The sequence below is a fragment of the Vipera ursinii genome, assembly GCF_947247035.1.
Source record: "Vipera ursinii genome assembly, chromosome: 7".
Taxonomy (NCBI): Eukaryota; Metazoa; Chordata; class Lepidosauria; order Squamata; family Viperidae; genus Vipera; species Vipera ursinii.
The window spans coordinates 36,199,653-36,222,970 of record NC_139521.1 but is presented as its reverse complement, the minus strand read 5'-3'; the positions used below and the strand labels follow the sequence as shown (position 1 = coordinate 36,222,970).

At 38.5% G+C, this 23,318-nt stretch overlaps 2 protein-coding genes across 12 annotated transcripts in view; one reads left to right on the top strand and one right to left on the bottom strand.

Moving 5' to 3' along the window:
• Window positions 1–2,263, top strand: part of PCM1 (pericentriolar material 1) — a 67,568-nt gene extending 65,305 nt beyond the window's left edge. For all 11 annotated transcript variants that reach the window (XM_083367404.1, XM_083367412.1, XM_083367410.1 and 8 more), the window contains one exon: window positions 716–2,263. In XM_083367404.1, coding sequence (XP_083223530.1) covers window positions 716–741 — 26 coding nt within the window. In that variant the 3' untranslated portion in view covers window positions 742–2,263. The remainder of the gene's footprint in view (window positions 1–715) is intronic.
• Window positions 2,264–5,560: 3,297 nt separating this feature from the next.
• Window positions 5,561–23,318, bottom strand: part of ASAH1 (N-acylsphingosine amidohydrolase 1) — a 30,537-nt gene continuing 12,779 nt past the window's right edge. Inside the window, exons 8-14 of the mRNA XM_083367718.1 lie at window positions 16,580–16,724; window positions 14,800–14,854; window positions 14,535–14,616; window positions 11,940–12,071; window positions 11,318–11,441; window positions 10,445–10,501; window positions 5,561–7,526 (exon numbers count right to left, since the gene is read on the bottom strand). Coding sequence (XP_083223844.1) covers window positions 7,437–7,526; window positions 10,445–10,501; window positions 11,318–11,441; window positions 11,940–12,071; window positions 14,535–14,616; window positions 14,800–14,854; window positions 16,580–16,724 — 685 coding nt within the window. The 3' untranslated portion in view covers window positions 5,561–7,436. The remainder of the gene's footprint in view (window positions 7,527–10,444; window positions 10,502–11,317; window positions 11,442–11,939; window positions 12,072–14,534; window positions 14,617–14,799; window positions 14,855–16,579; window positions 16,725–23,318) is intronic.

The window sequence follows — 23,318 nt, the reverse complement described above, 5'->3', positions numbered from 1 at the left end:
TTTTTTTTTAAAAAAAAAATCATTTGTATCCTGATTCCTGCCTTTATTAATTTTACAAATTACTCAAGGTGGTGAATATACCCAATGCACCTTCTTTCTATTTTCCCCACAACAACAACCTTGTAAGGTGAATTGGGTTGAGAGTGAGAGTGACTGGCCCGAAGTCACCCTGTTGGCTTTTATGGTGAAGGCAGGAATAGAACTCATGGTTTTCTGCTTTCTAGCATGGTACCTTAACCACTAAACAAAAACTATTCACAGGGATATTTAATAATGTCTAAACTAGAAGCAATTCAACACTGCAAATTTCTGCCCATTTAAAGAGGTTACTTCTGGAAATTTTTGAACTATCCCCAAACAACCTGTTTAGGAGGAGGAGCAAAGATGTTCAGGAGAGAGATTGGAACTATCCAGAATTTCCAGAACATTCTGCACAGTGATAATCTTATTTTGTTTTCTGCTGTTATTGAATTATTAAACTGTTTTTGACAGCGCACAAAATTATTATCTATTTACATAGATGGAAGTACACATTGATATGTATTAATTGTGGGGAACAATAAACTCACATCTTCACAATGAGAATAACGAAGTCATGTGGTCTGATCATATATATTTGTTGACTATAGTTTAAAAACACCTTTGTCAAAACTCTTTCCAGTATAAAGGTGTATTCTGTATAATTGGTGAATAGTTACTTTATTTTCTTTTTCAGAGATTGTTGGAGCTCAAAGTGCATGAAAATGACCCTTGGAATGTCTCTGTGGCCTAATTCATTGATAAATGCAAATAGAAATCACTACTACGTTTCATGTGTTCTAATCTGTATAAAATGTAAAGTAGTTTTTCACACACTGCCTTTTAGAATAGACTTGCTAATTTTTTCTCATAAAAGTTCAAACAGCTAAATTTTCAATCTGGCTGCAGTTCTTATGTTTTTGTTATTGTGATTTTAGCAGTTTTATTCTGTAGCTTTAAATAAAGTTTGACTTGTATGTAGGTGTGTTTTGAACAACGGTATATGAAGCTAAGATGATCCATGAGTAATAATAGATTCAAGGAGAAAAGTGTTCATTTCTAAAAACAGTTTATTGGTAGCTTGTTTAAAAGTGTTATTGAGTTCTCATCACATAATAATGGGCTTGATCCAAAGGTGCTCTTTAAAGTTTTGCTTTTCTTGCAATATCAACAGCATATTGGGGTACCTTAAAACTGACAAATTTATTACAGTATAAGCTTTCCTGGACTATAATTATTTCATCAGAAAGTGATTTAGAGGCCAAAGAGAAAATGAAGAGTAATAAAAACAATAGTAAAAAGATCAGATTGAAATGAAACAAAAATAATTCTCTAAATAATTGTCATAATAATAATAATCTCTTAGCACGTATAACATGATAATAAATATTTTGTCTTTATAACTTATAATGTTAAATCTCTAATGATTGTTCCCTCAACCATTTTTATCGGTCATCATAAAGCTTTAGCTCAAAAGTGATTACATGGCTGAGGTGATTATCTGTGGACAAAGGTTTGGGACAGTATCCCAAACCAATGTAAACTTTTTATGTGTGTGTAAGAACTGACCAACTAACTTATTCCCTTACACCATCTCCACCAAACAGTTGTATATACAGTACTTTCTTCTTAGAATATTTTGATTAAAGGGACTAGCCCAGAAAATGTTAGGGAAAGTTAAATATATTAAATATATCATTATTTCAACAACTTCAGAATTCTTCACCGATTGTTTTTGTACGCTTTAGAAACTGTTTCTTCTGAATACAACTGTTCACCTTGTGATAAAATATTATGTGAAAACACATCTAAACCCAGAGTCCTTTATTCCCAAGATTGGAACTATGAGAATGTTATTTTTGTTACCACAGTATGAAATTCCTTCTTGTCATGAATGTGCAGGATGGCACTAATGCCTAATTTTGTTCTATAAAAATACCAGCAATGCCTTACCAACCTGGCTAGAATATATTTGAAATAATGTATTTGTTTTCATATCTCTCATAAGTAAATTTTTCCCTTGTAAACACAGTTTGAACCCACTATGTAAAATAGATATGTGACCCTAAAAGTCTATTGCTATTCAGGTGAATGATGCAGAGTGGATCAGAGCATTGTAAGGCAAAAAGGGCAGTGCCTGCAAGCATCCCTGGGGTTGCGAAGTGAATATTTTGAAGGTTAACATACTAAATATTTAATTGTGCCTTGTACTCTTGTTTAGTCTTAGCTCAACTAAAAAGTACAAATGAACAAATTCTTTTGCTTTGAGAAGACTGTGTATATTTGCTTATGCTTAAACCTGAGTAGTGACAAGAAGATTCATTCAATAGAAACCAAAATCAGGTACTTAGGTAAAAATGCCATAGTCTTCCACTAATACCTACATACTTTGTAGGGTTTGTTGGAAAATAAACAGAACCAAAGATTCAGAATATTGCAAAATGCACTCATCTAGAAGACTCAATAAGACAGAGGTCCCCAACCTTTTGGGCACCAGGGACCAGTTCTGTGGAGAGAGGTTTTTCCATGGACCAAAGGGTGGTTTTGTATGCTATGTGCATCCCGCAGATGGGGCTTTGCTAGTTTGTGCAGACCGGTTGCTGGCATGCTGCAGCCCGGTACTAATCCATGGATCGGGGGTTGGGGATCTCTGCACTAAGACACTATTATATATATGGCAATTCCCAGAGAATTAGCAATGAATTCCAGCCACTAGCATTACATTCAGTAGCAATGGAAACAGCATCAACTCATAAATGTTCTTGGAAAGCTGCTTTGTTCCTTGTTATGGCTTAGTATAACTGCATGGCAAGCAACCAGGTCAGTATTCCTTAGTGGAGTGCCTCACTGCCAATGCTACCAATCAGCATGACACACGTTACACTACAATGTGCACACAGGAAAAGAGGTTGTAGTAATAGGTGGGCCCCAGGCTGGGAATTTACTATAATGGTAAAAAGTTTAGATATCTAGGAGATCTTAAAGGAATTTTAGCTTGTTCCAAGCTCTTAAAGGGTCTAATTATGGTGCTTTGCTTAATAGGTTGAATGCCAGTCTCTGCACAAAAAGTTATGTCGGTACTCCCAAAAGAATTCCTAAGAATTTATAGCCTGCCCTGCAGTATTGTGAATGTCTAGCAAGCAGGTGTGTGTAAATGCACGCACTTGCACACACACTCACCTAGCATATCCCATTTGGAAAGGCTAAAGAGCAGTATTTAAATAAGTATTGCTTTCTTGAGCTTGCATTGCGCAATTGTCTGAACAATAGTGTAATGACTTCTTCCTTAAGAGATCTCAGTAATACAATTTCCATCCTTTTGCATTCCCTGGGTCTGTGGGTCAGAAAAGCTCTTTATGTTTCCTCTTTTTTATTTTTGCCTTGGAGGCTAGAAGTGGGTGGTGTTGCATAAATAATGGGTTCCTCTCATGGCATTATAATATGGAATTCATTTCTTTTTCATATAGTTTTTCTCAAACATCTTTGTTTTTCTATATTTACTATATTATTAGTAATAGTAATAATAATAAAGTTGGAAGGGACCTTGGAGGTCTTCTAGTCCAACCCCCTGCTCAGGCAGGAAACCCTATACCATGGATTGTCCAGTCTCTTCTTAAAAACTTCCAGTGTTGGAGCATTCACAACCTCTGGAGGCAGGTTGTTCCACTAATTAATTGTTCTGTAAGGAAATTTCTTAGTTCTAAGTTGCTTCTCTCCTTGATTAGTATCCATCTGTTACTTCTTGTCCTGCTTTCAGGTGCTTTGGAGAATAGCTTGACTCCCTCTTCTTTGTGGCAGCCCCTGAGATATTGGAACACTGCTATCATGTCACCCCTCGTCCTTCTCTTCGTTAAACTACACATACCCAATTCCAGCAAAAGTTCCTTATATGTTTTAGCCTCCAGTCCCCTGATCATCTTTGTTACTCTCCTCTGTACTTTTTCTAGAGTCTCAACATCTATTTTACAACGTAGTAACCAAAAGTTGATGCAGTATTCCAAGTGTGGTCTTACCAAGGCATTATAAAGTATGAACGCTTCACGTGTTAAAATTTTAATTCTTCCATAGCCTCACTCAGTTTCCAAAGCTGTAAAGGCTCACCAATAAATGAAGTCTGCTGTGTTATCCCAGCAATTATCTTTTGTTAATTATAGCCAGTGATATTTGCAAACCCAGTCAATTTTGGCTTATTAGTAAACTACAGTATGATGAAACACCATGTTTCTGTATGGTTGATCCTAAAAAATTGAGTGGGAAGCCATCGTTTTGGCTACAACCTTCACTACTTCAGACTAGGGCATGCTTTGTGTAACTGGAGACCTTTTTCAGTGTGTAACTTGAGGGCTGGAAATTTGTGATTGACTATGCTGTGCTGTGGTGCTCCTTTAGCAGCGGATGCCTCCTAGAGCCTTGAACTACACTGGCCATCATCTTCCACATAGGCTATAGCTCCAGTGCATTTACCATGTACTTGAAAGACCAACAGAATGTAATTTATTAACCAGGCCATAATTTGGAAAGGGTTATGTCTTTCTTTTATGCAACAGAAGTAGAAATTGATTTACCTGGAGCTAATTTGGAAGATGAATGGTAGTGGTGATGGTGATATATCTCTACCTTCTAATGGCATCTATCCATTAATAAGGTAATCTTCACTTGTGTACCTGGCCTAGGCTTTTTAATTTTGTGGGATAATTCTTGTTTTTCTTTGTAATGGAGCAGGACCTGGTGAAGAGGCAAATGAGCCAACAGGTATACAAGTTGTCACAATATCCTTGAAAGTAATAAATTATGAGACCTTATCAGATCCCAAGGCACAAGGAAGCTGAGTTCACTTACTGCATTGAGCCAGAAAGGTATGTGTTTGAAAGTATGCTTAATTGTAAGTTATGGGTTATGGATAGCAGAATATGTAAGCCAAGGCACTGTTAGTGATTTAGCAAGTTGTGGTTAAGCCAATAATAATTAGGCATTGTACTTAATACTGTAAACTGTTTAGTCAGTTTTAAGTTTGCAAAGTAAAGATGCCCTAGGAATTAAGCTGAAGCAGAACTGGTTCTGGCAGAATGAGAAATGTTGAAATCATCAGATTTTGACACGCTTAATTAAGAGACAGATGAAATTTAATTAATTTTTCTGAATTCACTGTGTAGAGTATGTACAGAATGAGACTTCTCATTTAAGAAACAACTTTTAGGAATATAATTCAGTGAAATGTATTTTTTATCCTTGAGAGAAAAAAAAAGCTAATGGGAATAGCCAGTCTTTGCTTCCTTCTGAACGAATATTTCTATTGATTTTTCTCTCATGTATACACATTGATGTACAAACAGCATGGCTATGCAACATGTCAGTCTATTCCCAAGCTTTTAAGAGTGCAGATAGATGCAGATATATAATTTATCTACAATTAACACTCTGGGAAGAGTTGCTTTGCAGAGAGGCTCAGTTCAAGCTCCTTGATTTCCGAAGCACATTTTATCAGTCCCTGACCAGAGCTAAGCACAGCTCTTAAATACAAAGGCTTAAGCTGCATATCTTGCCCAGAACTGCAGCATTATTTGCCTGAGAAAATATGATTCTAAAAGATTTACCTGATTCATAGATATAAAATACCACAATGGAAAACATTTTATCTTAACAACTTTAATGAGATGTAATGAATCTTTAAAAAAACAGATCAAAGAACAAATGTATTCATTTTACATCCTACAGTCATGGTAGTAGGAGGATATAAACTGCAGTAGAGTGGGATGAGTTAAACCAGCCAGTGGGGCAAGTTAAACATGCTATGGAAATATGCCTCAGACATATTTTAGAAAAGCTTTGTTGGGCAAAAGCAAATTCTTATTAAGGCAGTAATTAAAAATAGCAGATGAAATAGTGTCAGGTTAGTTCACATCATCTGGAATATTTGGCATTAAGCTCTTAAACATTAAGCTCTCCTTTGTACCAACATTTAGTTATCCTACTCAGCTAATCTCCCATGCCCGGGAATAAACCACCAGTGTGTCAAGTACTTAGGATTTTCTTTCAGGAAAGCAAGAAGTCTCCAAACTTTCAACATTTACAGATACATTGAAGGCTATTCTGCCTCATCCATCCCTTCAACTTCATATAAACTATAATAAAATTATTTGCTAATAGCCAAACAAATCAAACAATGAAATATGCATATGGCTTGCTTTAAAAGGGCCATTTTTAAGGTTATCAAAAGATAAGTTTTGTTATGCAGTCAAGTAATGATACTGATTCATATATTAGCTTAGTAAACACTGAAAGAAGTTATTTAGAAAATGCAACACACTGTTGTTTATCACTGCAATATCACTTCTTTTCAATAAGAGACACAATGTAATTTATTTTTTTTAATTGCAAAATTATCAAGTACACATTAATGGTACATTTTTAATATCAATTAACAGAATTGAAACATTCAGTCTGTTGTGATCCTGGGGTAGTGGCTCTACATTTTAACAAGTAGTACCACTAAAAATATACCAAGTCAGAGACAGTGCACTGGAACACACCACACTTTCTGATATGCCTCAGTGTGACTCTACTTGCCCAACTGGAGGGCACATTGCAGTGAGAGAGAGCAGGGAGCATGGTTGGCCTCACCAGACTGCCCCAAAACTCCTGTTCGTCTGCCATCTTAGCCAATTATGTTTTATGGAAAACAGCAATGTGATTTCCTTCATAATTACTACTTGAAAGATAAGCAATTTTAAATTGTGGCTGAAGATGAGAAACAGTCATAGGTGCAGAAGTAACTGGGAATCTCTGAAGATTATCAGAGGGAACACCCTGGAAAGCTCCAGGCATGTTTGCTAAGCGCAGAGGAGTGCCATGCTATTCCTCTGAGACAGGGCTGAGTAGGTGGAAGTCTGTAGGTGTAGAGGGAGTTAAGAACTCCAGAGCACTATTTCAAGTTTACACATTGATGTTCCAAAGTAGGTGGCAGCCAAGGAGAAGGCAGACACTGAGTTCTTTCAAAGGATTGGACAATATCAGTTCAAGCTGTCATGATTTTCTAAAACTCATACACACCTGCCTAAAACACACCTTGCATACCAAGTGCAATGGGACTTATTCCTGAATAAAGATTCATAGGACAAACTGCAATAAGATACTTGCCTTAAGAAATTCTCTAGTAACACTGTATCTAAACAAGGATCAACTGATGTTAAATAGGAAGAAGTAGAAGCCCCAAACCCTGTTTAAGGTTCATACAATGAAAAGTATACATTTGGAAAGCAGACTGGGTTAATTTGCTGGTTGAATTGCAAGCACTTAAATCCAGGTTTCTCTGGAGACATACTGCAGTTGAAGAGGCTCTTGGCACTGGAAAACATCTGCCACTGTTCACCCAGCAAGGGATCCTCTTCCATGAGTTGTATTCTGCAGGCTTGTGGCCCTCACCAGGGACTGCAGGGGTCTGGACAGTCCCTCAGGTAAGTCTCTATATGGCCTTCAGAAACTTCTAGCAATGTGGTTGATACTGTCAACTAAATAAGGGGGAAAGTTTCATATAAAAATGTCAGTTTGGCAATGTGACAAAAACAAATGTTTTTTCAAAATAATAACCCTCTCCTTTCAATGTTTATGCTACATTAGGGCTGTTGTGCTTTAGCATAAGTCTGTATAGTAAGGTAAGCCCAGAGGAAGGGAGAGAGGCTTTTGAAGGAGTTGGAGGTGGCAGCAGCCTGCTCCAGGGGAAAAAAGGAGCGAGGCCCCTTTAAGGAAAAGGTGGAAGAGACAGGATCAGAAAAAAGAAAGGAGGTGAGGAGGTCATGCAGGAATACAAGCTAATTTGAAGACTAATCCACATGGAGCTCCATTTCCATCTGTCCTGTTTGCCATCGTTTGCTCCCTAGAGACTAAAATGGACATTCTGAAACTTGAGCTGGCCACGAACAAAGGGTATATATCGAAGGTGGTGACCCTTTGAGAACTGTATGCATTGAAATTTTATTTTGATATATGCGAACTGGTGTACATTTAAAGTGACAATAAGGGTTAATAATAATAACCAACAACAACAATACCTAATTTGCCACAATACAACAAAGCCCCGATTGAATTATGTTTTCATGCCACATATTGTTTACAGTCACAGTCATGTTTAATGCCAAGTTTTTACTGAAACAGAAATTGTGTCCCTGGGCCAGAACCACTTTGAGTTAAAATCTTGAGAAAAATTATGAAGATTTGCTTGCCGTTACATGACCTTACACAAATTTAAAAAATAGATCATGTGCTAGCTGGACCATGCTAAGCAAATAACATCCATTATATCACAAAAAAATCAAAAACAATCAACTGTACAAACCCAACTAGATTTGTGGCATTTGTATCTTTGCAAAAAGTAGAACTTATCACAATGGTGGAAAATGTAATCTTGCATCATCTCAAAGAGATTGTCTATAGATTTAGCAGGATTCAGAGTAAATGTTATCTAAGTCAGGGCTTTTCAACCTTTTCACAGATTGTACCACTTTTAGGTCATGACAATATTTTTTTAATTGAAAAGTTTTTCAATACATTTTATCTTTAACAAAACAATACCACTTTTAGGTCATGACAATATTTGAGTACCACCAGTGCTTAGCAAAAACCTGATGACTAAAAAAAAGGGCGGATTTTGGGTTTTACTGATTAGATTCATTTGTTGTTATAAAAATGGCTAGTTTATAATATGGAAAAGTAAAAAGTTGAGGTTCAATGTTTAATGCTTCCTTCTACTGCAACAGAGGAAGTCTGTTCTTTTTCCCTTCTCCCCCTCACTTCCCCCCCCTTTTCCTCCCCACTGTGTCCTACTATTTGCTTTTGTATTTTATTCTATAATCTAATAAACAATTACCAGCTGTAGAAAAAAAAAGGAAAAAGGTACCAGTTTTAATTTCTTTGGTGGCTGTTCCTTTGCTGAATCACTTTCCCTTTGCACTGACAAACGTATGATGAATTTATACATGTTTATTAATATGCACCACTACCAGCTAGTTCAGGGCTCTTCAAACTTGGCACTTTTGTGGACCAACTCCCAGAATTCCTCAGCCCTCATGGCTGGTTGTAATCAAGTGCAAAGCAAGAATATAAAGAAACACAAACTCCATTTTTTTTCCTCTTTAAGTTGCCTCAGGAGAGTCACATGTCATAATGTTGCAACTCACACAGAAAGGCTTCGTTCAATTGCGAAAAGCTTTAGCTTTAGATTAAGCCAGTTCACCTTCAAACAAAACTTTCTAAAAGCCACAGACAGACTCAAAGGGGGTAAAACTAATTACATTTGTTCAAAGAGATGAAACCTTTCCTGTTGTCTTTTTCCCCTTCCCCCACCCAAACCATGTTCTTTTATAGCCTCTCCTCTCCCCCCCTCTTTTTTCCTTCAGTTCACCTCCAGTTCCGAGCTGCTTCTGGAAGCGCCAATCAGCTGGAGCCCTGCCGGCTCCTGGGGCTTCAGTCCTGTAGCTCTCTCTCTCAGGCTTGGCTCGCTTAGGCTCATTCCCTTCCCCTGCTACACTTGGCTAGCAATCACATACCACTTGCCATGTGGCAAAGTACCACAAGTGGTATACCACCAGTTGAAAAGCCCTGATCCAAGTCATCCAGAGATGACTTCTGAGGCCTAGCTTTTCCTCCTGGAGAAGGAAAGCTGCTCACGGGCTTTCAATGTCACCTGCATCCCAAAAATAGTATGACAAGGAAAATAATGGAATACAGTGATCTTTGGCTGCAAGCATACATGATCATGAGTTACAGACTTGTCAAGGCAAAGAACACATAAACTGCAGCTGGAGTAACAATTTTAAAACTTCATGTCCCTTTTATTGACTTAGCCTTGTGACGTTAAGTGACAATCACTGACTTAAATCAATGTGATTCTTCTCTCTCCCTCTCAAAGATATCAGCGAAAGAAGTGCAGGAAACTACATCCTGCCTATATCCTTGAACTCTGTTGATTACCAAAAAAAGGGGGGGGGGAAATGTGTCTCCAGTTGCAAACAATTTACTGCCCCAGTTTAAAAGACAAGCTCTGCTGTCTTCCATTCTACAACCACATAATGGGTTAAGCAGAACCAAAATGCTCAAAACAATATTTAGTTTAAGAACAAATGGAACAATTGAAAGGCAGATAGACAAGAATGAATGGAATTCTTTCAGGATGCATCAAATAAGGAGTTAAAAGTTTAGACAGCCAGTTTTGTTAATGCACCCGGTTAGCAACTGGGAGACAGTGAGTTCTAGTCTCTCCTTAGCAAGTGTGTGGGTGACTTTGGGCCAGTCATTCTCCCTCAGCCCAACCCACCTCACAAGGTTGTTGTTGGGGAAAATTGGAAGAGGAGGACTATTAGATATGTTCCTTGCCTGCAGTTGTTTATAAAAATATACAGGTGAGGTATAAATAAAAATAAAACAATGTTACCTTGTTGAGGATAGGCTTTGTGGAGAGAACATTGTATAAACCTGGTAATGCGATTTTCTGTTAAGGAAGGGAAGAGAGTAAAGATTAAAACCAAAATTAAAAGTTCTGTTTTAATCTTTAGAGTAGCTATAGTACAGAATACTATTAACTAATCTCTGATTTCAGCAACAGGTGTCCCATCCTAAATGATTTTTGCATCATAGAGTCAAAAATCTGCTTTGAGATGTTGCCATCCAGCCAGCTGTAGAATAATAGTTCTAGGCTTGTGACTGAGTTTATTACTCCAGTCAAACTATTTTAGCTGAATTTTAGAATGAAAATTATTTCTATTAACCATATTGTTTGCATTCGTACATGAGACTAATTCATTATTTGTTAAAGACAAGAACTAAACTAGCCATGCTTAACACAAGATTCAGTCCTGTGACAGACATGGCTAGTTCCAATTTGTAGTTGTTGTTTTTTTAAAAGTTTTTTAAAAAAACTTCCTTTCCTTTCTAACCCTCGTCCCTTGCATGTTTTAGACATTCAGCTGTTCCACAAAAACATGTCAAACTCATAAATCATGCATTGTCATTAAACTATAATTCTAGTCAATAAGATGACAAACTGTAGTTTAAAACTACTTTACTGCCAAAACAAACAGGAAGAAAATAATATGTTCCTTAGGATTGAATCATATTTTAATTTAGTGCAAATATGCTATATCAACCATGGTTATGTTGCAGTACATTTGTTGACTATCTGGAACAACCACATCAGCTGTTCTTTTAATGGTACTTCTATGTTCCATCTTGACACCAGCTTGCATAGAGAATCAAATTAATGGCTTTAGTTCTCTGCATAATTATATTTCCTATTACACAGCATTACCTCTTGACCCGTTTGATTCAAGCAATTCATTGCAGGGTGTCTCCGGTCGTCTATAATAAGTGGAGCCTTCCAGGGGTCATAATTGGTTTCTATAACAAACCAGTTGCCGTTCTTTGCATCCAAACTTGAAATAAAAGATAAATATTAGCATTTTCTACCAAAGATTATATGATATGATATTTCTAAAATATTAGCAGGTAAATTCAAGCTATTTCTTAAAAAACACATCCCAGTTCCCTCACAGTTAGAAACATTTCATCTTTAAAAAGAAAACTTAAAATTATTAAAGCACAGCTGATGTAATGAGATTGAAAACAAATACAAAAACTGGCTAAAACCACCTCCTTTATTGCATTGTAAATATCAACATGGCTGTTTTAACACATACTATTATAGGCAATGGTGATATTTTTATTTTATTTATTTTATTAATGGGACTTATATCCCGCCCTATCTCCCGAAGGACTCAGGGCGGCTAACAACAATAACATATAGTAAGTACAGAAATTAAGATAAAATTAAAATTAAAGTCATCTGTGCAATAAATTAAAATTAAAAATAAATTAAAAATTGCAAATAAATAAAATAAAATAAAAATATTTCCCTTAGTGGCCATACTTACTTCTTAATGTTTAAAGTAGCAGTTCGAGAACGTGTAATAATGCAACCCTCATCCGATTTGTTTCCTCCTACTATGAAGTAAGCTGGAGCCAGCAGCTTTGTGTTGACCAATTTATCCTTTGCATCTTCGTAACTATATGCAACAAGAGAAACAATGTAATGATTACAAGAAACAGACGAGCATTATACAGTAAACAAAATGCTCCATACACAGAATAGGAAATATGTTTGTGGAGGCTATGTGCTACACATCCTTCTATTATTTTCAGCATAAGACTGTGAAAGTGGCTGTTTAATGGGCTTTCTCTTCATTTTCCCAGCAAAAAATAATGGGAAAAAGTTATCTCAGTGATTACCAAGTCATTAGTACTTGTAAGTTTCAGTAGCATGATTAGGGGCAGTGGGGAGAGAAGAGATACCTATACCCAAGGATGTAATAACCTCTGACCAGTTTGGGAATGTACCATATAGAGCAGTGTATAAGAATAAATGCATGGATGGATGGACAGAGATATATTGTTCTACTGCAAAAGACAAAGAAAGGGGAAAGACAAGTTGCATTGTATTGTTCCCAAGAAAACAGGCAACAAAAAAAGAGATACTGAAAAACTTTCAAGTAGCTTTACCGAACTTGGAATCCACCAGAAATATTAGTCATTCTCAGTGTCACTTCTAGGAATGGCTGTTTTATGTATCTGCAGGACACAGTTACAGCATGGCTAATTTAAAAAGGATTAGAACCATGGCAACTGATGGTAGGAAAGCCACAAGGGATACAAATAGTAGATTCTCTTTATAACACTTCCTCTAGTCCATCCACCAATAGAGCTCCCATGACCTAATGTGCCTCTAATGCGGCTCCTTGACTGCCAATAGAATAATGGGAAAGATGGTTTCTCCTATTCTTCCTTTCTTCTATGACAAATAGTTATTCTGCTATTCAGAGGCAGCAATGAAGATCAATCAGAATAAAAAGGAGTAGAGTTTGATCACAAGATCAACATGTGATTGTGTACAAGTCAGAAAATATGACTCAAGCCAACCATGACGTGTTGGCTGTATTCACTATTGTCCTAAAAATAAATCAATGGGTAAGATATCTACATTCACATGTTAACAAAATAATGCTTAGGACCATCCGATTATAGTCCTACATTGAAAAAGAGGTGTCAGATGTCCAAACAGGCTTTAGAAAAGGCTGAAGAACACAAGACATCATTGCTGTTGCAGGTGAGATAACCGAGAAAGCCAAAGAATATGAAAAAGAAGATGCTAGGTGCTTCATTGATGATAAAACGGGCTTTTGCTGTGTTATTCTGGTCAAGATCTGGAATGTGCTCAGAAAAATGGAAATCCTAGAAAAGCTCATTGTTGTCACAAGAAACTTACAGTATGTACAGGTCAGGAAACCACAGTTCAGACTGAGCATAATGAAACAGAGTGGCTAAAAGTTGGCAAAGGAGTTTGATTTTCCTTTTACTTATCCAATCTATATACAGTGGAACTTTGGTACTCAACTGTTTTGAAACTTACCGAATTTGGTACTCAATGCATTCTGATGAGAAAATTTTGTCCCAATGCTTATCATTTGTATTCAATTCACAAGCTAGAACTTGTCAGTGTTGGCTGCCTTATGACTCACTTCTTTATTCCTTATGGGAAAAATATGTTTGGTATTCATCACGCCTCCTGGAATCTATTAACTACGAGTACTGAGCTACCAATGTACTGAATATTTATTAAGGGAAGCTGGATTGGAAGAAGAATGTGGTTTTAAAATTGGAGCAGCAAACTTTAATAACCTGTGCTATGCTGATGACATGAACCTTGATAGCCAAATACGCAAAAGATCTATAAGCTTTAGCAAAAAAAAGTCAAGGAACACAATAAAAATGGGACTTAAATTATATTTAAAGAAGACAAAACTAATGACAACAGGTAGAACAAGCAGCCTTAAAATTGAAAATAAAATTATGAAAGTGATTGAATTATCAAATTATCCTACTTTGGACACATTATGTGAAGACCTAGCTCTTTGGGAACAATGCTAATGCTTGAAAAGATGGGAAGAAAGAGAACTCTAGGAAGGACAGCAGCAAGATTGATGGATTTCGTTACAGTGCTGATGAGTGCGACCTAAAAGATTAAGTAGGGGATAGACTGTCATGGAGAAAATCTATTTCTAGATTTGCTAGGAGTTGACAATTTTTTTCTTAATAATCATTATCTACATAAGCAAAATGATTCATTCATAACTTATCTTGTGCACCTATCCCAATTTTTGGGGAAAAAACTGATGACATAACCCCACATGGTTAACTTTGCAGAAACATAAAGAAAACAGTATTAGTTGCAACACCAATATATAGTCATATCTGCTGCTTCACTGCTTAAGCAACTTTCGAATAATTTTTATTAAAGAATTTCACATAAATAAAAAATAAGAATGAAATTATACAGAACGAAATTTAAAAAGAAAGATTAAAAAAGTGGAAAAGAGCGCAAGCAGAAAATAAAATAAATGGTTTCTGAGCTACTTTACAGCAGTTACAGAACAATTAATTATCTTGGACTGCTTAAGCACCTAACATGTTACCTTGTGCTGTTTTCCAACACAGCTCTGGTGAGAAAACTCATCCACCAACCATCCCTCTTGCCAATAAGCCACTCAAAGATTCCTGTAAAAGATCCAGAGCTTTAATTCTATTCAGTTACACCTCATCTTTTGAATCTTACTATTTCTCTTCCAATGCTGACATCAGATATAATTGATAATCTGAGGAATTTAGGACTTATCTCTTAATATAATGACACTCTTGATATTTTCCTTTAGACAAGAGCAGTTCATTAGGGGTACTCACCAATGTAACCTCCATTAAGACTGAATCGCTCATTCATGGTTAATGTAAACAAGCCCTAAAACAGAAGCCAAATAATGCAATACTTTACTTGAATAAAGTAAATTCATTTGTAATATTTTCATATCTAATGAAAAGGAGCACTACATGACTAGCAGACTTCCTGTTAGAGAGCTTTGGGCTCCACTATTTATATACAGTATGATTCTATTAATAAATCACTTTAAATCAAGGGTGTCCAACCTTGGTAACTTTAAGTCTTGAGGATTCCAACTCCCATAATTCCCCAGCCAGCCAATTCTGGGAGTTGAAGTACACAAATCTTAAAGTTGCAAAGGTTGGTCACCCCTACTTTAAACCATCATATGATCCTTTGATATGGCATAAAACACTGAATCCATCCTTGTGATTATAAGCAATGAGTTCTGGCTTGCAATGATGTGCAAACCAATTATAAATTATGCAATAAGGCAAAATTAAACCACAGTTCACCATGATTGCATACAATGGACTTAATCATACATAAATGCTGGTTTATAATCTAATGTGCTATGTGACACCAGCCTCAATTGTAAATCATATTGACATAGCAAGCTGTGTGAATTCAGACAATGAGGGTTGCTTAAATAAGGAAATTATACCTTAGGATATTTATTATATGTTTGTGTGCAAGAGTGTCATTGGATTAACATGATTAACGTGTTAATCCAATCATACCTTGTTTAATAGTGGTTCACTAGTAAGCTAAAACTGGCTCATCTACCCAAAACCCAAAGCCACTGTTTTCAAGTTCACAATTCAAAGAATCCCAAACCATCAATAAACTTGAAGCAATCAACTGTGTGTAATTAGTTAGAAATTCTCATGACAGAGGAGACAAGATGCTTGAGCCTCATAGTGCCTTCACAGGGGCTGCAAAATGATTGTACCATTAACTCGCTGTCAACTATCCTGATTTGTTACACCAGTTAAGATTACCAGAACAGAGAAGAGAAAAATTGAAAATGTCGTGTTTCTTTCAAAATTATTCATGTAAATAATCCCTCAGAACAGGGAAGGGTGTGTCTGATTCAAAAATAAAAATAAATTTGGAGGAAGCCTGACATTTAGAGGAATTGAACCATTTTTCCATCTCAATGCCCAAACTGCAGAACATTAAGTTGAAGCAAACATATTTATATAACATGAAGTATGTCTATTTTGTTTTTTCTTAAGACTTGTGCATGAGGCACTTCCAGTGGCAGCCTGGATTGTAGAAACTCGCAGGATACAAATTTCATTTCCTAGTCAAACTGTCAAATAAATATACTTTGTGAACAAAAAATGCAACCCAAGAAAGTTTTAGGCCAAAATTAACCTCTTCATCTCTCCAATCATGTAATTTTTGGTCTGATTTGCTCTGTTTACCTTTGTAGAACTCAAGCAGAAAAGGTAAAATGACTGATTTCATATATGTTGCAGTAAATAAACATGCAAAATAAGAGCAGACCCTTTTTCAGATATTGAAAAATTGCACACTTTATGCTTTGTACGTTCTGTGGCAAGCTTTGGCTGTCAGTCACAAAAAAGAGAAACTGGGCACCTGCCCCCCAAGTTTAAATATGTTCAGGTTGAGAGTAATAAATTATGATATTTCTGTGCTATTAAGATCAGAATGCCATTTACATTGTATAGATCAGGGGTCTGCAACCTTGACAACTTTAAGACTTGTGGACTTCAGCTTAAAGTTCTCAAGGTTGCATACCCCTGGTATAGATCAATAAATTGATAAATGGACACTTACTTGTTTAACTCCAGATACAATTCCCACATAGCCAGCAAAATTCGCAGATTTAAATACTGTTTTATTGTTTTTCTGAAAATCCAATGATACCATTAATGGCTTCAGCTTCAGCGTTGTGTCCCAGGAATTATTTTGTATATCCCACCTACAATTAAATATAAGAAATAATATATATATATATATATATATATATATATATATATATATATATATATATATATATATATATATATATATATATATATATATATATATATGGATCCTTGGTTTTTCGGGTTTTTCCCCGCGTAGAATTAAAGGTGTAGGCGCAACGTTTCGACGGAATCCCATCCGTCATCATCAGGCTTCTGCTTCCTTCTTCTGGGAGAAGCATGTGGCTGTTTGTTCCTCTTTTTTAAACTGCCAGAGGGGGTGTGTTCTGTGGAGGTGTGCTCTGATTGGGTAGGGGACCAAGTGTGTTCTGATTGGGTGTGAGTGTGTTTTGAATCGTGGGTTTGTTCTGATTGGGTGGGGGTGTGTTCTGAGTGGATGGGCTGGTCTCAGCTGCCAGCTTCAGACCTGAGCTGGTGAGTTGTGCTGCTTTTGTTCGGCTTCGTGTTTGTGGTGGTGCCATGTTTTTATAGTGGGTGTCAGTTTGCTTATTGTGTGGTTTGGAGGGGTTTTAAAGTGGCTGATGTTGCAGCTGTAGTTAGGTTTCTGTTTTGTGGTTGTGTGTCTTTATCGTTGTGGGTTCGGATTTGCTTTTTGAATGGTTGTGTGGTGGTGATGTCATGTGATGTTATCATGAGTTTGGGTCTGGTATCATTCTTGGTGGTTGGGCTTCGTCTGTCAATCAAGGCGGGTTTCCAAATGGCTGGTAGACGAGAGGTATCATCTCGTTTATTCATGCTGTGGGGGCGTTTTTCTATCTCAATGGCTTCTCTGATTATTCTGTTGTTAAAATGTTCAATTTTGGCGATAGTTTTGGTTTTTTTAAAATCAATTTCATGTCCCGTGGCTTCAAAGTGTTGGACCAGGGATGAAGTTTGTTCTCCCTTTCTGAGTGAGTTTTTGTGCTCTTCAATGCGTGCACTTATTCTTCTGTTGGTCTGTCCGATGTATGTGGTGGGGCAGGTGGTGCATGGGATTTCGTATACTCCTTGGTTTTCTAACCCAATTATGTCCTTGGGGTTTCTTAGGATGGTGGATATTTTTCTGTCTGTGTAGAATGCTGTTTTGATGTTGTGTTTTTGGAGGACCTTGCTGATTCTGTCTGTGGTCCCTTTTAAGTATGGGAGGAGGGCTTTGCCATTTTCTTGTTCTCTGTCTTGGGTTTTTGTGGGTGTCTCTCTTCGGATTAAGTTGGTAATCGTGTTTCTTTGGAATCCATTGGCTGTTAGTACATTAGTGAGAGTGTGTAGTTCGGTTTTTAGGTGTTGTTCGTCAGCTAGGTGTTTTGTTCTGGAGATGAGTGTCTTGGCTACGGAGTTGATCTGTGCTGGGTGGTGGTGTGAGAGTGCGTTCAGATAGCGGTTTGTGTGTGTTTTTTTATGGTAGATAGTGTGTCCTAGGGAGCCGTTGGATTTCTTGTAGACTAAGACATCAAGGAAGGGAAGTTGATTGTTAGCTTCTGTTTCCATGGTGAATTGTATTTTGGGGTGTAGGCTATTGAGGTGTATGAGGAAGTCATCCAGTTTTTCTTTGCCGTGTGGCCAGATTACGAAGGTGTCATCTACGTATCTGAGCCAGAGTTTGGGTTTGTGGTTGGATTTTTCTAGAGCGAGGGTTTCAAAGTGTTCCATGTAGAGGTTTGCGATGACAGGTGAGAGGGGTGATCCCATGGGTGCTCCTTCCATTTGTTTGTATCTTTGTCCATTGTAGATGAAGTATGTGTTAGATAGGCAGTGGTTGGTCAGATCTAGGATGTGTTTTGGGGGGTTGTATTTATTTAGGATAGCTGTCAAGGCTTCTTTGATTGGCACTTGGGTGAAGAGGGATACAACATCGAAGCTCACAAGTAGGTCCCAGGGCTGTAAGTTTAGTTTACTTATGATCTCTATGAATTGGAATGAGTTTTGTACGTGTGAGGTGATGGAATTTGCATAAGGCTGTAGTTGTTTGGCAAGAAATTTGGCTAGATTTTGTAGAGGTGAGCCTATGGAGCTGACTATGGGTCTGAGTGGGGTTCCTTCTTTGTGTATCTTGGGCAGACCATAGAGCTTAGGACATCTGGATGATTTTTCTCTGGGAATGATGTTTTCTGGATCTCTTCACTGATGGGGGTGGCTTTTATTTTTGATTTTGTGGTTTTTTCCAGGTAGGTGGTGGGATCTGTCTTGAGGAGTTTGTATGTGGAGTCTCGGAGTAGGTTGGATAATTTGGTATGGTAGTCAGATGAGTTCATTACCACCGTGGCGTTGCCTTTGTCTGCTGGCAGAATGATTATGCTGGTGTCATTTTTTAGGTTAAGTAGTGCTGTCTGTTCCTCTTTGGGTAAGTTGCTTTTGGGTGGTTTGCTGGTGCAGAGGATGTTGGTAACTTCGAGTCTGATTTTGTTGGCGTCATCAGGGTTAATTTTGGTCAGGCTGGATTCGACTCCGCATATAATGGTTTCCGTGGGAATGTGTTTGGGAGTGACTGCAAAATTAAATCCTTTAGACAGGACGTTGGTTTCGGCTTTGGTGAGAATCCTATCTGAGATGTTGTGCACAGTTTGTTTCATGTGTTGCTGTGGGAGAGGAGGGGTTTGTTTCTGGCGTTCCTTTAGTCTTCGGAGTTTATTGGTGTGTGTGTCTGTTTTGTAGGCAGTCTCTGTTTCAGCTCTCCAGACGGCGATTTGTTTGAATTTGTCCCAAAGTGTGGGGTGGATCTTGTTGCTGAGTTTGAGGTGAAGTGTGAGGAGGTCTCTGTTGATTCGGTCCAAGAGGAATCTTTTTGTGTGGAGTTCGTTTCTGATTAGGGCCAGTTCTGTTCTTATCAGGATGCGTTTGATGGCTGCAGAGTTGGAGTGGAATTTCAATTGGAAGGATGTGGGGATTAAATTTTGATCTCGGCAGTTGCGTAGGAATGTGAGGTCACACAGAATGGAAGCTCTTCGTACTTCGAGTTTTTCGTAGGTCTTGGTTAGCTGGTAGATTTCCTCCCCGTAGAGGTAAGATATTTGTTTTCTGAGGTTTTCGCGGGTGCCTGTATGTGGATCCTTGGTTTTTCGGGTTTTTCCCCGCGTAGAATTAAAGGTGTAGGCGCAACGTTTCGACGGAATCCCATCCGTCATCATCAGGCTTCTGCTTCCTTCTTCTGGGAGAAGCATGTGGCTGTTTGTTCCTCTTTTTTAAACTGCCAGAGGGGGTGTGTTCTGTGGAGGTGTGCTCTGATTGGGTAGGGGACCAAGTGTGTTCTGATTGGGTGTGAGTGTGTTTTGAATCGTGGGTTTGTTCTGATTGGGTGGGGGTGTGTTCTGAGTGGATGGGCTGGTCTCAGCTGCCAGCTTCAGACCTGAGCTGGTGAGTTGTGCTGCTTTTGTTCGGCTTCGTGTTTGTGGTGGTGCCATGTTTTTATAGTGGGTGTCAGTTTGCTTATTGTGTGGTTTGGAGGGGTTTAAAGTGGCTGATGTTGCAGCTGTAGTTAGGTTTCTGTTTTGTGGTTGTGTGTCTTTATCGTTGTGGGTTCGGATTTGCTTTTTGAATGGTTGTGTGGTGGTGATGTCATGTGATGTTATCATGAGTTTGGGTCTGGTATCATTCTTGGTGGTTGGGCTTCGTCTGTCAATCAAGGCGGGTTTCCAAATGGCTGGTAGACGAGAGGTATCATCTCGTTTATTCATGCTGTGGGGGCGTTTTTCTATCTCAATGGCTTCTCTGATTATTCTGTTGTTAAAATGTTCAATTTTGGCGATAGTTTTGGTTTTTTTAAAATCAATTTCATGTCCCGTGGCTTCAAAGTGTTGGACCAGGGATGAAGTTTGTTCTCCCTTTCTGAGTGAGTTTTTGTGCTCTTCAATGCGTGCACTTATTCTTCTGTTGGTCTGTCCGATGTATGTGGTGGGGCAGGTGGTGCATGGGATTTCGTATACTCCTTGGTTTTCTAACCCAATTATGTCCTTGGGGTTTCTTAGGATGGTGGATATTTTTCTGTCTGTGTAGAATGCTGTTTTGATGTTGTGTTTTTGGAGGACCTTGCTGATTCTGTCTGTGGTCCCTTTTAAGTATGGGAGGAGGGCTTTGCCATTTTCTTGTTCTCTGTCTTGGGTTTTTGTGGGTGTCTCTCTTCGGACTAAGTTGGTAATCGTGTTTCTTTGGAATCCATTGGCTGTTAGTACATTAGTGAGAGTGTGTAGTTCGGTTTTTAGGTGTTGTTCGTCAGCTAGGTGTTTTGTTCTGGAGATGAGTGTCTTGGCTACGGAGTTGATCTGTGCTGGGTGGTGGTGTGAGAGTGCGTTCAGATAGCGGTTTGTGTGTGTTTTTTTTATGGTAGATAGTGTGTCCTAGGGAGCCGTTGGATTTCTTGTAGACTAAGACATCAAGGAAGGGAAGTTGAAACCAACGTCCTGTCTAAAGGATTTAATTTTGCAGTCACTCCCAAACACATTCCCACGGAAACCATTATATGCGGAGTCGAATCCAGCCTGACCAAAATTAACCCTGATGACGCCAACAAAATCAGACTCGAAGTTACCAACATCCTCTGCACCAGCAAACCACCCAAAAGCAACTTACCCAAAGAGGAACAGACAGCACTACTTAACCTAAAAAATGACACCAGCATAATCATTCTGCCAGCAGACAAAGGCAACGCCACGGTGGTAATGAACTCATCTGACTACCATACCAAATTATCCAACCTACTCCGAGACTCCACATACAAACTCCTCAAGACAGATCCCACCACCTACCTGGAAAAAACCACAAAATCAAAAATAAAAGCCACCCCCATCAGTGAAGAGATCCAGAAAACAATCATTCCCAGAGAAAAATCATCCAGATGTCCTAAGCTCTATGGTCTGCCCAAGATACACAAAGAAGGAACCCCACTCAGACCCATAGTCAGCTCCATAGGCTCACCTCTACAAAATCTAGCCAAATTTCTTGCCAAACAACTACAGCCTTATGCAAATTCCATCACCTCACACGTACAAAACTCATTCCAATTCATAGAGATCATAAGTAAACTAAACTTACAGCCCTGGGACCTACTTGTGAGCTTCGATGTTGTATCCCTCTTCACCCAAGTGCCAATCAAAGAAGCCTTGACAGCTATCCTAAATAAATACAACCCCCCAAAACACATCCTAGATCTGACCAACCACTGCCTATCTAACACATACTTCATCTACAATGGACAAAGATACAAACAAATGGAAGGAGCACCCATGGGATCACCCCTCTCACCTGTCATCGCAAACCTCTACATGGAACACTTTGAAACCCTCGCTCTAGAAAAATCCAACCACAAACCCAAACTCTGGCTCAGATACGTAGATGACACCTTCGTAATCTGGCCACACGGCAAAGAAAAACTGGATGACTTCCTCATACACCTCAATAGCCTACACCCCAAAATACAATTCACCATGGAAACAGAAGCTAACAATCAACTTCCCTTCCTTGATGTCTTAGTCTACAAGAAATCCAACGGCTCCCTAGGACACACTATCTACCATAAAAAAACACACACAAACCGCTATCTGAACGCACTCTCACACCACCACCCAGCACAGATCAACTCCGTAGCCAAGACACTCATCTCCAGAACAAAACACCTAGCTGACGAACAACACCTAAAAACCGAACTACACACTCTCACTAATGTACTAACAGCCAATGGATTCCAAAGAAACACGATTACCAACTTAATCCGAAGAGAGACACCCACAAAAACCCAAGACAGAGAACAAGAAAATGGCAAAGCCCTCCTCCCATACTTAAAAGGGACCACAGACAGAATCAGCAAGGTCCTCCAAAAACACAACATCAAAACAGCATTCTACACAGACAGAAAAATATCCACCATCCTAAGAAACCCCAAGGACATAATTGGGTTAGAAAACCAAGGAGTATACGAAATCCCATGCACCACCTGCCCCACCACATACATCGGACAGACCAACAGAAGAATAAGTGCACGCATTGAAGAGCACAAAAACTCACTCAGAAAGGGAGAACAAACTTCATCCCTGGTCCAACACTTTGAAGCCACGGGACATGAAATTGATTTTAAAAAAACCAAAACTATCGCCAAAATTGAACATTTTAACAACAGAATAATCAGAGAAGCCATTGAGATAGAAAAACGCCCCCACAGCATGAATAAACGAGATGATACCTCTCGTCTACCAGCCATTTGGAAACCCGCCTTGATTGACAGACGAAGCCCAACCACCAAGAATGATACCAGACCCAAACTCATGATAACATCACATGACATCACCACCACACAACCATTCAAAAAGCAAATCCGAACCCACAACGATAAAGACACACAACCACAAAACAGAAACCTAACTACAGCTGCAACATCAGCCACTTTAAACCCCTCCAAACCACACAATAAGCAAACTGACACCCACTATAAAAACATGGCACCACCACAAACACGAAGCCGAACAAAAGCAGCACAACTCACCAGCTCAGGTCTGAAGCTGGCAGCTGAGACCAGCCCATCCACTCAGAACACACCCCCACCCAATCAGAACAAACCCACGATTCAAAACACACTCACACCCAATCAGAACACACTTGGTCCCCTACCCAATCAGAGCACA